General features: G+C 37.1%; 1 protein-coding gene across 1 annotated transcript; it reads left to right on the forward strand.

Annotated features, from left to right (window-relative positions):
- The first annotated feature begins 4,634 nt into the window (after positions 1-4,634).
- LOC111053826 (NADH dehydrogenase [ubiquinone] 1 subunit C2) lies at positions 4,635-13,257 on the forward strand. The gene is made up of 3 exons (XM_022340756.2): positions 4,635-4,968; positions 10,174-10,317; positions 13,093-13,257. Exons 1-3 carry the CDS (start codon positions 4,815-4,817, stop codon positions 13,140-13,142), a joined length of 348 nt encoding a protein of 115 aa, XP_022196448.1. The 5' UTR covers positions 4,635-4,814; the 3' UTR covers positions 13,143-13,257.
- The last annotated feature ends 2,817 nt before the right edge of the window (positions 13,258-16,074 follow it).

Below are 16,074 nucleotides of genomic sequence, written 5' to 3' on the forward strand. Positions count from 1 at the left end.
TAAGGATCCAGTGTTGTGTCACCGAGTCTCAACACCTGGTAAGCGTAAACGGGCTGGCAAGCCACGCATAAAAGTCCGATTATCAAATGGACAATGTAAATATGTACCTGTGGACCAGGTATAGATGAAGCTCATAGCGAGTGTCATACACCTCTAAAGGTGATGCTTGAGAGGTGTACACCTCTTAAGGTGATGCCTAGATGGCTCACGCCTTTTAAGGTGGTGCCATAGATGGCTCCGAACCCCCCCCCCCCCAAGTAGGAGTGGGGTGTCACAAAGTAAAATTGTGACAGAAAATATTGTTAAATAATTAATAATATTGAAGAAAGACGCTCGGCTATCAGCAATGCTAGCCGACCGCGGAGATAAGGGAGGTACCGATGGCGCACCATCTTCCGCGCATCAGGACGATTTCCACCGCCTCTGGCGGCGGCTCAACTCCATCCCCTCCACTTTGGGGGAGTATTTAAACGCCGGACGAGCCCCAGTCCAGAGCATTCCGCTCACAACCTTCCTGCTCCTTGTACAGCGGCCCGTTGGCTGCCGTACGTCCCCGACCTCCTGCCCTGGTACAGCGGCCCATTGGCTGCCGTACGTCCCTAACCTCCATCTCCCTAGGGCACAGCGGACCGTCGTCTGCCGTCCCTGACCTCCCATCACCTAGGGCACAGCGGACCGTTGTCTGCCGTCCCTGTCCTCCCATTTCCCCAGGGCACAGCGGACCGTTGTCTGCCGTCCCTGACCTTCCATTCCCCAGGGCACAGCGGACCGTTGTCTGCCGTCCCTGTCCTCCATCTCCCTAGGGCACAGCGGACCGTTGTCTGCCGTCCCTGTCCTCCCATTTCCCCAGGGCACAGCGGACCGTTGTCTGCCGTCCCTGACCTCCCATCTACCTAGGGCACAGCGGACCGTTGTCTGCCGTCCCTGTCCTCCCATCTACCTAGGGCACAGCGGACCGTTGTCTGCCGTCCCTGTCCTCCCATTCCCCAGGGCACAGCGGACCGTTGTCTGCCGTCCTGACCTCCCATCTACCTAGGGCACAGCGGACCGTTGTCTGCCGTCCCTGTCCTCCCATCTACCTAGGGCACAGCGGACCGTTGTCTGCCGTCCTGTCCTCCCATTTCCCCAGGGCACAGCGGACCGTTGTCTGCCGTCCCTGACCTCCCATTCCCCAGGGCACAGCGACCGTTGTCTGCCGTCCCTGTCCTCCCATCTCCCTAGGGCACAGCGGACCGTTGTCTGCCGTCCCTATCCTCCCATTTCCCCAGGGCACAGCGGACCGTTGTCTGCCGTCCCTATTCTTCCTTCTCCCCAGGGCACAGCGGACCGTTGTCTGCCGTCCCTATTCTTCCTTCTCCCCGGGGCACAGCGGACCGTTGTCTGCCGTCCCTATTCTTCCTTCTCCCCAGGGCACAGCGGACCGTTGTCTGCCGTCCCTATTCTTCCTTTTCCCCAGGGCACAGCGGACCGTTGTCTGCCGTCCCTATCCTTTCTGTCCTTCCTTTTCCTACTCCACTGGAGCGGAACCGAGGCCGTAAGGCCGATACAAAATTACATCAAAGTGGTGTCATCAGAGAAGAGAGCGACCTTCACGCCGTCAGAAGCACCAGGAGGTGCTGTTCACGCCAGCTGAGGAACAAAGAAGAAGGAAGAGGAACTTCGACTTGCCTCCTTTCCCCGCCCACATTACGACTGAGCGAAGTCATCCAGGAGCAACACCTGGGTATCAATCACCCACCTCTGAAGCTACTCAGGGTGTACGTGATAAACTATGCAAAAGTTGGCGACTGACTGAGGCTGGCATGTTGTGAGGTTGATAGATTTAGATGAAAAAATGGAGTGGTGGGGCGCTCGGCCGCCTAAGTGAAGAGGGAAATTATATTGGTTGGCCTCTGAGGCCGGCTGCACCCAGCAGAGGGTTAAAGCTATTGCTATTCAACTAAAAACCTAAAATTGAATAAATAAAAAGAACCCAACAATAGATTTCAACCAGTACAGTAAATATAAGTTACATACATAATAATGATGTCTTGTCTTTGAAAACTAGCAAACAATTTATAAATTACATTTTTGTGCGATCAGAATATTCAATGATTCTTAATAATATTGTCCTTCATAGTATTCAACCAACAATAAGAATCTGAACTCACTGACAAAATAATCACATACAGCTCTGTAAAAAGATGCCACTTTCGACGAGTTGAAACGTTGCCTACGTTTGGTCAATAGAATTTTTCGCGTGGATTTCCGCGAGTAAACCAAGCTTGTCGTTTGCGTGAAGCAACCTAGTCTGTCGTTGTCCCAGTTTGACGAAATAACCCAATTCCTCTCAATTTTTTTGGTTGTTATGGTTTTAAGGGCTGGCGATACTCCGCGACCCCACAAAGTAGAAGGAATTTCTTCTCTGTGGCGACCCCTTGCAGAGTAGCCGGGATGTTCAAGAATGGGTCGACGACAAACTGGGTCGATACACATTTAACACCAACGACAAAGTGGGCTAACGACAAATGCGGTCAGCGACAGAGTGGGTCACATTCCTGAGCAGACCGCATATGTCATGTCAAGAGGCGACAAATGCGGTCGATTTTCATTCCTGCACCTCCCGACAATTGCGGTCAGTGACAGAGTGGGTAATTTTTTATCGATATATCGAAATGTTCGATTTTCACTTCTTCATATCGATTTTAAAACGTCCTTAAATTCTTTTTCAAGATTGGCAGCGCTGTTTCTGATTGTTCCTTTCCATCTTTCCATGTTGTTTGTTGTGAATAGCTTGTCAAATTATGAGAAATGTTATTATATTATAAAACAGGAGTTATTACAATGATTTTGTTTGCTAGTGAGCTGAATTCTGTGTTGGCTAATTTATCTATTGAAAAATTATCAATAATTTGTAACTATAGATGTGTAATGTTACATGCATATCAATAATACAAATGTATCAAAAACATATCCAACTTTAGTGAGATTTTTCAAATATTGTGAGTTATGAATTGGGTAGGTTATATTATAAAATTTATAATATTCTCATGAAATAAAATTATAAAATTGATGTATAATATTATAAAATATCAATAGTATGTTAAGTATGTGTGAATCTTGTATGCCAAATTTGAAACGAATTGGACAGTTAGAAATACCCAGTCAATCACTTTTTATGCTTGTCAATAGGGTTTTTAACCCCTAACTACCCATCAACATCATTATATTTTGATGAAATTTCAACAGTATGTTAAATTATCCTGTATGCCAAATTTAAAACGGATCAGACAATAAGAAATACCCCGTCAATCACTTTTTATGCTGGTCAATAGGAGTTTTAACCCCTTACCACCCCTAAATATAATTATATTTTGATGAAATTTCAACAGTATGTTAACTTAAATATGTGTAAATCATCCTGTATGCCAAATTTGAACCAAATCGGACAGTTAGAAATACCCGGTAAATCACTTTTTATGTTGGTCAATAGGGTTTTTAACCCCTTACCACCCCTAAACATCATTATATTTCGATGAAATTACAATAGTATGTTGAGTATTTGTAAATCATCCTGTATGCCGAATTTGAAATGAGTTAGACAATTAGAAATACTCAGTCAATCAATTTTTATGCTGGTCAAGGATTTAGGCTGACCCAGTACTCTATTTTCTAGCAGAAGACATGTTTTTAATAACACTGAGATATTTTTCTTCTTAAAGTTTTTTAGGTCTAATAAACGTGGGAGACTAGTAGCCTAGCCAACATCACTTTTCATAAATTCGAAAATATCTTTTTTCATAGCATCATAGGCTATCAAGTTGTTGGCCTACTATTTCTTATTTATACTTTTTTATTATTGCACAGTAACTAAATTTGAAAGTAATTGAATCTCATCATTTGAGAAATTTCTCAATCGCTCTTTCTCTTCTGTTACTGGATACAGGCCTACCTACCTATCTTAGTAGGCTACGCAGCTCTAACCACAAAAGATGAATTATTTATGAAATAATCAATGTACTGCTGGTTTATTGTAAACAAGAAAAAACTAATTCCCTGAAGAATTTCATTAGGAACCGATTCAAGTTTCATTTCTATTCACCTAACTCAATCAACTCAAACCATAAGTTCAGCTAGCTTATCTATGCCTACAATGCAAACGGCTCTTTATATAAAATACTGAAACAATAATGACTAGGACATTCTTACTTCATTGTCAAAAATTTCCATGAAATTATGTTATTGTTGATAATATGTTATCTCTTAAACGACATTATTAACATAATCTCAAGTCCACTTTGTTCATTCTTTTAATTTAAATCAAATTATTGTAAAATAGAGTTCAGCATCATGAACAAGAATTTGAGATTCAAATTCAAATTATGAGGCACAAGTCAGTTTATACAACCGATTTTCCGCCTTGTCAAAGGCTATTCGATATTGATAAAGTACAATGTATCGATAACAGAATCTCAATTATATTGCCACATTCCTGAGCAGACCCAGTTTGTCGTGTCATGAGGCGACAGATGCGGTCGATTTTCATTCCTGCACCTCCCGACAAATGCGGTCAGCGACAGAGTGGGTCACATTCCTGAGGTTATCGCATTGGTCGTGTCATGAGGCGACAAATGCGGTCGAAAAATTGACCCACTTTGTCCTCAACCCAGTTTGGCGCTATACCCTCTATGCTTCTAAGCATCTATCCATATCCATTCCATAAAATTTTCCGAAAACGACAGACGACAAAAAAGAGGTTACTTTGAGGTTATTGCGTTATTGGTAGATATAAAAGTGATTTAAAAAATAGAATTGTGTTGAAACTCAATTTTGAGATGGCTGCAATAGAAGATCCAAGAACCTTGTTAAACAGCGATGGCTCAACATATTCCCTCTTTGATAAAGTTATGGGTCCATCCATTCTTGGCTTCTGTACTGGATCTCTCAGTGTATATTACGACTACTCAAAAAATAAGCCCATTCAAGCTGGTGAGAACCTTTATTCTATTTCATTAGTCTAAAAAAGTACCACTGAACACGATATATTTTACTAAATCTAAGTACCTGTAACGGTCTCTTCACATATAGCTACGCTACGCTGAAATGCGTCCTATCTTATCTTCCAATGTTGTATCCAAGCTACAAATCTGTCCCGCTCACATCATTATCTATCCTATTTCCAATCTCTCTATCAATGCCCAGACATCACTGGATGAATTGCGTCATAAACATAAATACGGTAGTTAATACTGGCCTAACATTAAAAAATTATGTCACTTGATTGGCAAGAGGAGGCGGCGTTGCGGATCCGGATAGGCTACTCAGGTTTAGAAACTCACTCGCGCTGTAATTACTCTTTTCAATAAGTCACTGTGTGATTATATTCTTGAAATTGTTGTACCATGCAGTCTGAAGAGAAACAGGTATTTTATTGAACATATTCATTGTTCGAATATGGTGTATGTGGAGTTGCCTTGAGAACAATGGAGAGTTATCTTTTGGATCGCAGACAAGTTGTGACAATAGATGGAGCCAAATCTCAAGCACTACAGATCAACGTCGGAATTCCACAGAGTTCAATTCTTGGCCCTCTGCTTTTCCTCATATAATTGCTCTCAGCATGGAGAGAAAGCATTACTGTTGGCTGATATCACTACTTTAGTCGCCCAAGATGAAGATCCTCATTTGGCTATTCTCAGGTCAGCTCAATTGCTGGAGGAAGCCAGCTGGTGGTTCAGAGTGAATGAGCGAGGCCGAGACACAAAATGTTCTGTGCACCTTGAAGCGTAGTCCACCTTCCTTTGGTGAGCCTGAAGTTAAACTCGGATCTATGGTGGATGCCTCTCTGCCATGGGATCAACATGTAATGGTCTGTAATCGACTCTCCAAGGTCATCTAACTGATGCAGAAGCTGAGAAATAGTGTACCTAAAAGTTATCTGGTTAACTTACTGCATGTCTTGCCCTTTTCCACAGTCACGTCATTTATGGAATTGTACTCGGGGGTCACACAAGCAGTTGTAAGAGGATTCTCCTTCTTCAAAAAAAGTAGTGCGCATCATGACGTCATCTCCACCCCTAGAACATTGCCGGCCACATTTTGTAATATTGGGGATTCTTACTGTCTTCAGACAATACTCATTCAACACTTACTTGACACTCCTGAAGGTTCGGATTCATACGCTGCAAGCAAGAAGCCAATTCCATGATCACAACACCAGGAGGCGATATGACTCCAACCTATTACTCAAGACTGACTAAATCACACAGCAGCTATCCCATTCGCACACTGAAGTTATTCAATAGACTTCCCTAGTGTATCCGTGAATTAGAAGAAAAATCATTCAGGAAAGTACTGCGAGATAAACTGCTTAGCCTCCCACTCTACTCATTGATGAGATCACAAGCTTCATCCACCTTTTTGGCATGCCATCTGGATTGTGTAATTAGTGTGGACTTTTGTGTTTTTATTTTTTAATGTCGAAATCTATCCAGCATAAGCTGGTCATGGATTGATGGAGAATTGAATTGAATTGCCAGTGCATGGGAACAGTCCTTTACTTTGTCTAAAAAACATGTTTTTTCAGAGTTCATTATTCTACAAAATCCAATAGTTTAAAATGAACATCAATCCCCAAATAAACAAGTTAACCACTTTTTTAGCTAAAAATTTGCAAGTTTTTCATACATACCGGGTGACCCAGAATAACAGGAACATTTGAAAACGTTAGTGGGAAGGGTAAAAATGATTTTATTCAAACTAATGTCAAGTTCAAGAGGTGCCATTTGAGAATTATTATTAATAACATCTATCACTTTTTGACAATTACTTCTTCAAGATGGCTTTCTCCTGCACGAATACACTCTTGAAATCTGTGTTGAGATTCCTGAACGATTGCTGCAAGGTTTCAGCTGGGATATTGTTAATTTCATTTCGAATTGTCTGTTATGATTCAACCACAGTTATTGTTGTTGGTCAAGTTGTTAAAACGTTTGATTAGAAATAGCTCCACAAACAGAAAATCGCAGGTAGACAGATCATGGGACCAGGAAACGCAGATGTTGCAGCGATCAATGAGGAATCGTCAACACGGATTTCAAGAGTGTATTCGTTCAGGGTGAAGACATCTTAAAGAAGTAATTTCAAAAAGTGATAGATGTTATTAATAATTCTCAAATGGCACGTCTTGAACTTCACATTAGTTTGAATAATAGTTATTTGTAAATCTAGAGTGAAAAGTACAACTTTCATCTCCCTGTGGGAAAAAGTTTGAAGCCCAAGGCAAAGCCGAGGACAACAATTTTCCTGAGGGAGAAAAAGTATTTTTCGCTTGTGATGTACACAACATTTTTCCTCCATCTACATTTGTTTTCTATAAACTGCAAATCATTTTAATAACGTTATTTGTGACAATGTTTTCTAACAACATAACCTAAAATCTAAAACCTAAAAATCGGTCGTCTGATTGGCACTGCCGATTGCGCTATCTATCGGCAAAAGTTGTAACAATTATCAGCTGGGCGGCTATCAAAAATGGCTGACTCCAGATCACGCGTTTCAGATTTGAATTGCAGATGAAAAATATTTGTTGGCTGGTATTTTGAATAGAATAAAATATTTTAAAATATGTATAAATTTTTAACGTCTACTAATATTAAGTAGCCTACCGGTATGTAATATCATACAAACATTTATATTTCATGAGTTGATCAAATTTCTGGTTGTGGTATTGAATTCAGTTGACTCAATGACAGACACCTCTATTATGTTCCCTCATCTGAGCTTAGACCTTCTACCATATTTCACGTGTAAGTTATTAAAAATAAAGATGCTTCCCATGTTATTTAAATGGAGTCACTTTTACGCTCTAGGGAGTTTTTCTCTATTTTCGTCCCGAGAGCGAAAAAGTGACACTTTAGTATCATGTTCCAGTGTCTAAAGTACTTACTTTACTCCCTGAAACATAATACTAAAGTGTCACTTTTTTGCTCTTGGTAGTAAAAAACAGAAAAACTCCCTAGGGAGGAAAAGTGACTCCATTTAAATAACATGGGAAGCATCTCTATTTTAAAAACTTACATGGTAATAGGTTAGAAGGTCTAAGCTCAGATGAGAAAGCGTAATAGAGGTGTCTGTCATTAAGTCAACTGAATTCAATACCACAACCAGAAATTTGATCAACTCATGAAATATATGTTTGTATGATATTATATTCTTAATATTAGTAGACGATAAAAATTTATACAATTTTTAAAATATTTTATTCTATTCAAAATACCAGCCAACAAATATTTTTGATCTGCAATATTCAAATCTGAACCGCGTGATCTGGAGTCAGCCATTTTTGGTAGCCTGCCCAGCTGATATAATTGTTACAACTTTGGCCGATAGATAGCGCAATCGGCAGTGCCAATCAGACGACCGGTTTTTAGATTTTAGGTTATGTTGTTAGGAAACATTGTCACCAATACGTAAGTTATTAGAATGATTTAATTTGCAGTTTCTATAAAAAAAATGTAGATGGAGGAAAAATGTTGTGTACATCACGAGCGAAAAATACTTTTTCTTCCTCAGGAAAATTGTTGCCCTCGGCTTCGCCTTGGGCTTCAAACTTTTTCCCACAGGGAGAAAAAGTTGTACTTTTCACTCTAGATATACAAATAACTATTGCCCTTCTCGCCAATATTTTATGGCGTTTTCAAAAGTTCCCGTTATTCTGTGTCATTCTGTATAAGCGTATGGAGTCGCAGTAGTTTAAAGAACAAAGAAAGGCCAATAAATTTATGATGATGTGTACACACATCTATGCATCCTCCTAGAGGATTTTTCATTATGAGAATAGAAGAAACATAAAACTAACAAATAAAATAGAAAGGTGAAATACAGTTGACCTCTGGCTCAGCATCAAATGTTACTCAAACCTTGCAGCCAGCTGCAAACCTTGAAAGCTGGAGATGTACAATAGTTCATTCAAAAGTACATGAAAAAGGGGTGCTCTTGCACCTCATTGCCCTTGCAATTTAAATACATATATATTGAAGTTCTGATTTTTTTAAATGTATTGTTTGGAATAAATTTCCGATCTCTCCAACGAATTTGACTCCTGATACATGATTTTGAACCGCCTTGCCGAGCCGAGAAGATGAGCTGTATAGTACGAGGAGATCCGATCATTGTGTCAAAAGTTATGATTGTTTGAAATTTTGATCCTTGAGGTGTCCTTATGCGCGCCTCTCCACTAGAAATTACTAAAATTCAGTGCATCGTTCGAGTGATTCTTATAAAACATTATCTTATAAACTTATATCATTGTGCAAAATCTCAATGTAAGGACAATGAAGTTAGTGATGATGGTTAAACTTAAAATTAGGTGTTTTTCAAAATACAAGGAGCATTGTTATCAGGTGTTCCTGGAAATCTATATGGGATAGAGCGCTCTACTTGGTCTCAGGACAAAACTTCGCCCTGGGGGATTTCGATTTATACTTTTAAAGAGTGTCCATCGGAAGATATTGTTGATTAAAAACTAAAATCCATCAAAATTGATTTTTTCAATTTTTACTCATTGAAGATTGAGATTTCCGATTGATCCCATTTTATTCGACTTCATGTAATCTAAAACAAAGGCGAGAGCAAATTTTTCTGTCCGAAGACTGGTTTTGGCGGGCTTAATATTTGAGCTGCTAGAAGCTGATTGCCGTAGGAAATGCCATTTCGCAACACTGCCTACGTTATGCAGTGATGTCATATTGAATAAATTAGATATAATATTGATGTTTAGAATTTCAACATGAGTATAATTTTGTGGATTTAAGTGTAATTTTAAATATTTTTGTGATTGTAAAGGAAGATTTCCGTTTGGATTTGTATTTTGAAATTAATTAATCTGATAAATTCAAAATTGTAGTGGAAACATTTTTTGGACTCGAAATAATGTGTGAATTAAGTTATCATTTACATAACCTCTAGACTGTGTATTCCAAATTAATGTTTAGAACAGTTTTGGGCGAATGCCTGTTGTTTTTACCTTAATCGTATTTGTATATGAATAAATAAATAAATTGAAACACATGGTTTCAACTTATCTTATTCAAACTATGATCGTTCCTTCCATATAACATTTTAAAGGAGGAATTTTCTTATGTATCTAATTCTAATTCATAATAATTACTTTTTATTTATGTGATGTTTGAGGTGCACTGAAGCATGTGGCTTTGTTGGTGGCGGGAGCGTATGCTGGACATCTGTTGGCTGAGAGAAGGAATGCTCATAACAGGGACAGGGACGCTGCCTACCGCCATTACATAGAGCTACACCCAGAAGACTTTCCAGCCCCAAGTGAGTAGAGTTCATTTTTCTTGTGGATTCGACATTTTTATACGTGGATTGATGCGTTTTGCCAAACACTTGAAAACCGAAAAAGTAAGGATAGTTAGCAGGGTTCATTTTTGAGTGAAGTGAATATTTCACTAAAGATCTCTCAAATATAAAACATTTTTGATATTTTATATTTCAAGTAGGTGTTATTCAAGGATTCATTAGGCTATTGTATCCTTGGAAGCTATTGTATTAAGTCATAAAAAAGTTTGGAAGTGAAGTTTTTTCCATTTTCTATAAGAAGAGTTAGACTCTTGAACCTCTATAGTCTGTATAAAATAAGTTGGGACTTGGCTCTCCATCCGAAGAAATTAGAGGGTTGCCAAATCGTGTGAAATTGCAAATTTCTAATTTAACCACAGGATTGGATGTGGAATATCATCCCCGATATCCCAATAGTGCTGAAAAAGTTTTAGGGATGGAGGATTAAAAGGAAATTAATTTTTAGATGGAATTGAGAACATGGCGAAAATATGTTTCTCTTTTAAATATCACTTCCCTCAGAATTACGGGATGTCGTAATGAGTGAGAATTAGCGGGGATAATGTCTCCTTTCTATTATCCAACATAATAGTATATTTCGCACCTAGGGCCGAAAATGAGACTTTTCCGGCTTGAAATCGGTTTTCAAGTCCGAGGCCGTAGGCCGAGGACTAGAAAAGATTGGGAGCCGGAAAAACATTTTTGCCCGTGGTGCAAATACTATTTTTCGCCACACAGAAAAATAAACAATATATCATATGAGAATAAAGCACTTCCGAAAGCAGAAGTGGAAGCTCATAGCTCTAGCAAATCTGAATATCAGGAAATTGTCCAAATATTTTAATTTTTTATTCTGATTTATCTAAATAACCTAAAAGATTATGTTCAATTATGTGGGAGGTTGAGTTTATACTTTTTTACTCTTTCAAATTACTATAAGATGATATTATTATAAATGTTTTAATTATTGAATAATAAACACAAATAATGAAACGTTTTTGATCAGCTGTTTCAGCACACTTGAAATTTGGCCAATCTGAATGTCAACGGAAGTTTAGGTTAGAGGTTCTATCCTACTCTGAAAATCGAATTTGAATAGTTTATAATATATATCTCATCTGTATTTCATTCATCCAAAATAAAATGATAGTATATTATTGCAGAATACTTTATTCAATTCTAGAAGCATAAACTGATTCCGTTTATCCACCATGTTTCGTGATAAACGCAGTACTAGGAGGTTTGAGGTTAGATTCTATTATACTCTGAAAATTGAATTTGAATAGTTTATAATAACTCATTTGTATTTCATTCATCCAAATAAAAAGATAGTAGGTATCTTATTGCAAAATACTTTATTCAATTCTAGAAGCATAAACTGATTCCCTTTCATAAACTATTTTGTAAACACGTTCACATCAAATCAGAATCAGCTGACTTCAAGGTTATTTTACAGCCCTAGGGCCGTAAAAATTTTACCGGCCTGGTCAGAAAACAATCTCTTTCGGCCTCCATATGACGCACGAAAACCAGCTCATTACATCCAAGTGGGGCGAAAAAATATTTTTTCATTTATGATCGTCAATGTCAAGACATTTCGAGCAGAAAAAATGTAATTTTTGACATTCTAGAAACTTTTTTGACTCAAAATAAATGGGTGGTGAAAGCGAGAGAGTTCCTCAGTAACATACTAACAGACTGAAAACGACAGTAAGTCAAAAGTGAGAACGTGCTAACGCTCGTTCAATAACTATAAGTCGGATGAAAGTTATCCAGACACCAATAGAAATGAGACATTCTCTCCGTTATTTTTTATAAAATTCTCACTCATTACGACATCCTTGAACCCTGAAACTTTTTCAGCACTACTGGGATATTGGAGATTGTATTCTACATCCAATTCTGAGGTTAAATTAGAAATTTGAGAAAGTTGCAATTCAACTCGATTTGGCAACCCTGTAATTTCTTCGGATGGAGGGCTAAGTCTCCTCAACATATTTTATACAAACTATAGGTAGTGATTCTCAGTCACTAATGGTCAAAAAAACTGATTTCAGGAGAACTTTACAGCAATCTCTCATCCGATTTCTATGCATCTTCAGGCGTTAACTCATTTTTTTTTTAATTTGACACTTGAAATAAAAATCAGATTTAATTCACAAGATACTTCCAAGATAGCCATACATTTTTTTAATGTTTTCCTTTTGGGCAATTTTGTGTAATTATTATTTGCTGCATGATTTGCTGAATCTGAATGTATATTCTCTCCCTGGAGAATTTCCGAATTACTTCCTATTAATAGCTGGCAGGTAACTAGCACTGGGGGAAATTTTGTGTCGTGAAATGCAATCTCCTTATGTCCATGAAACATAGAAAAATAAAATAATTATCCTATTATTTTGTCAAAATTACGTGAATACTCTTCAATAGAGTTGAAAATTCTCAGCAAAAAAAGAAGAGTTTTATCGGTCTCGAACCCGCAATCTTTCATTCATGAGTGGCGGGTGCTTAGGCCTACCATATCACCACGGAATCACTTACAGAAACGTCTGTTGGGTTGGAATTCATAGTTGTGTTAACTTGCTTAAAGTAGGTTGCTGATGCTAATTTCCTATAAGAATATAAATGTGTAGGCTCAAATTCTTTCAAAAACTTGAGCTACAAATATCGTTAACACATGTTTTTATAGTTTGTGCACGTTTTGTGAAGAACTTTGTTTACTATGTTTGTCTCACTTTTCTTTCTTTTTTTCAGAGAGAGTTCTGATCAAAGATATGATGAAGAAATGGTCCCCTAGTCGTTGAATGCAGTTACTCATTGCTAAGTGCGTTCCCTCTATGCTTTTAGTGTGAAAAGTTGTATATTTATAATTGTTGAATTCATCAGTAAAAAATAAATTCATCATTATTTGTTGATTTATATCACGCTTTTCTATGTAAAACCTCTTCTGAATTAAGCCTGAAGCACCTGATGGCTTTGTCTCGAAGTAGGCTACATTCTCATTTACCATCAACTTCAATTTAATCTTACGTTCATTGAAACAGTAGATAAATCGATAGAATATCAGTATCTCAAAAGCTGTAATTGATCAAAATTAAAATTTATAAAAATCTTGAAGTGCATGAAAACCTTCCCAAACCTTTTTTCATAGAAACTACCTCAATATTTTTATTACAAACATCTCCATTTCTTCTCAGGAAAACGTTCTTCACAATTGTATGATTATACTAAGGAACTTGGAAAAACAATGCTAGTTAATATTATGAGTAGGCTTACGTGTATAATGGTTCATACTAGTGAGCTCTCTATTAACGTGTTCTCTCCTAATATAACGCAATAAAATGTACGAGCGTGCAGTGCAATAAGGCTAAACTACTTTATCACACAGTTTTCTTAAAGCTTGGAGTCTGGCCTGCAACCCAAAACGTTATATTCAACTCAAATAATAATGATATGGAATACACAGTTTGAAGAAAGAAAAATTAGATTGAGATAAACCTAGAAATTTAGTGTAAATATGAACACAACCCATATACAACGATTAGTAGAGGAACAACAGGCTAAACTCAACGCTGGCCCAAAGCAATAATTATTAACAGAAATTGCAAAAAATAAGGTTTTGTTCTCACTCTTTTATAAATATTACTTCAATTTCCACACCAAAAGCATTTAAACTAATAATTGAGAATGTTGATGGTTGTGGATAATTTTTTATTGGTAGTGGATTTCACATGATACGTATTCTAGAAGTGAACTGAGAATATGTTGTGAACATTTTCAATTTCAGGCCAGTGAGTTATGATTCATGTTCAGTGTGTGGTAGCATTTTTCCTATCTGATTTCCCATGAAATAGATGTCATTTTTGTAAAAATGACCTGTAATATTTATAACAAAAAAGTAAGACTTTACTACTATTTAAAATCATGTAAAGCAAGTTAATAAGAAATACAGTGCATGCAAGTAAATGCAGCACATAATAAGGAAAAGCTGTCTATATGGTGTGTTATTTAATTAATTCATTTACTTTTTTAGTTGGACAGTTTCATCTTGTAAACAGGAAATTAATTTATATCATACAAACCTCATGTATGTCTACAATTTACTTTTAATAAAAACAATGTTGAATCGATCACTCTCTTTTCATGAAATTATAGTATACCGTTGGCTACATGCAATGAGTTTTTGTAGACTATCAGAAGAATTAAAAATAGTCACTTCATTACCCCTCTTCAAAAAGAGAAGTCGAGCTTTAAAGTGACAATATTTGTCAGAGTGTATGAATATTCCCATTCCTTTTGAATTCATTTCATTAAACATGGATCTACTAGAATGAAATGAAAATGAAAAAATTCTTTATAAGGCGGAGTTAAAGAATTTTTTCATTTTATTCTAGTAGATCCATGTAGAATAGGATTAGGATAATAACTATACGTTATGTCTGCAATTTACTTTAAAAAAAGTTGAATCGATCACTCTCTGTTCATGAGATTTATACCGTACATTCAATGACTTTTGGTAGACTATCAGAAGAATTGAAAATAGTTACTTCATGTCTCCTACTCAAAAAAATAGGTCAAGCCTGAAAGTGACAATATTTGCCATAGAGAATGAATGGGCTTATTCCTACTCTTTTTGGATTCATTGCAGAGTTTTCATTAGACATGGATCTATGCATCTACTAGAATAGGAGTTACTATACATTAGGGAACTTATTGTTGGTTCCACCAATTTTGGAAGTTTTCCAATTGCTCTGGTAAGCAATAGTAAAGCACATTATTACTGATGAAGCGTATGAATTCTGCTCACTGTTGCAAATATGGGTAAGAAAATAACTTATAATCAATATCGAATTGATGTTTATTCATGAGATGCAACACTTTCAATTCAGGTACTGTAGATAGAGCTTTGCCTGCTTGGCTTGGCTAAGTATATTATGAGAGGTCATGCAAGCCAAGTGGCTCATTGAACCTCTCCTCATTTCTCATTGGAGAATGCTAAGCTTCACTGAACTCAAGAGAATTGAGAGTTTGAATCGTTTTCTTTTTAAATCAGTGAGATGTTGGATGGATCATGATTGATGATAACACAATTCCAATCGGATAATTATATTCTCACAACACTAAACAATAACTTGTCGCGGCGATTACGATTTTTATTTCAAAATTGTGAATTCGATATCTTGATAATGATAATAATATACCGGTATGATTAATATGGTTAAATTAGTGAATGATTGACTGAACCAGATAACTTACCGTACGCTGACCAAAAAAGGCTTCTGGAAGAAAATTTTTATTTTAAAAGTATAGGTTACCTACAAAAGTGAAACACAGCCCTATTTCAAGTCTAAATTATATTTTATCGAATTTTGGGAGAGTTCTGATTGGAGACTGTTATCTCTCAATCATTGACTACCTTCGTGATTGTTATGAGAACAAATCGATCATTCATGGACTAGGTCTAAAATTGTGAAATTTGCATATTCTGTCAGTAAACTGCTTCCTTGAGTACCTACGTTAAACTCAACATGAACTAGAAAACTCAGTAGGTCTACAAAAGATCAAACCTTCTGTATAAGGATTACCAAAAATCCTATGGTAGGGTAATGTATCTATGTCATATTTAATTAATAACATACCCTGATGTTATTTGACTATCTTGTCATAAAATCATGATCTTTTGATGATCATGATTGACCATGACTATGTTCATTATTGTATCATTTGACTATATAA

This window comes from Nilaparvata lugens, chromosome 5 (genome assembly GCF_014356525.2).
Source record: "Nilaparvata lugens isolate BPH chromosome 5, ASM1435652v1, whole genome shotgun sequence".
NCBI lineage: Eukaryota > Metazoa > Arthropoda > Insecta > Hemiptera > Delphacidae > Nilaparvata > Nilaparvata lugens.

Excerpts from the sequence above, each read along its gene's own strand:
- LOC111053826 (XM_022340756.2), top strand. The coding sequence starts at position 4,815 with ATGGCTGCAATAGAAGATCCAAGAACCTTGTTAAACAGCGATGGCTCA. Across the intron at positions 4,969-10,173 it reads AAATAAGCCCATTCAAGCTG|GTGCACTGAAGCATGTGGCT; the intron begins GTGAGAACCTTT and ends GTGATGTTTGAG. Across the intron at positions 10,318-13,092 it reads AGAAGACTTTCCAGCCCCAA|AGAGAGTTCTGATCAAAGAT; the intron begins GTGAGTAGAGTT and ends TCTTTTTTTCAG.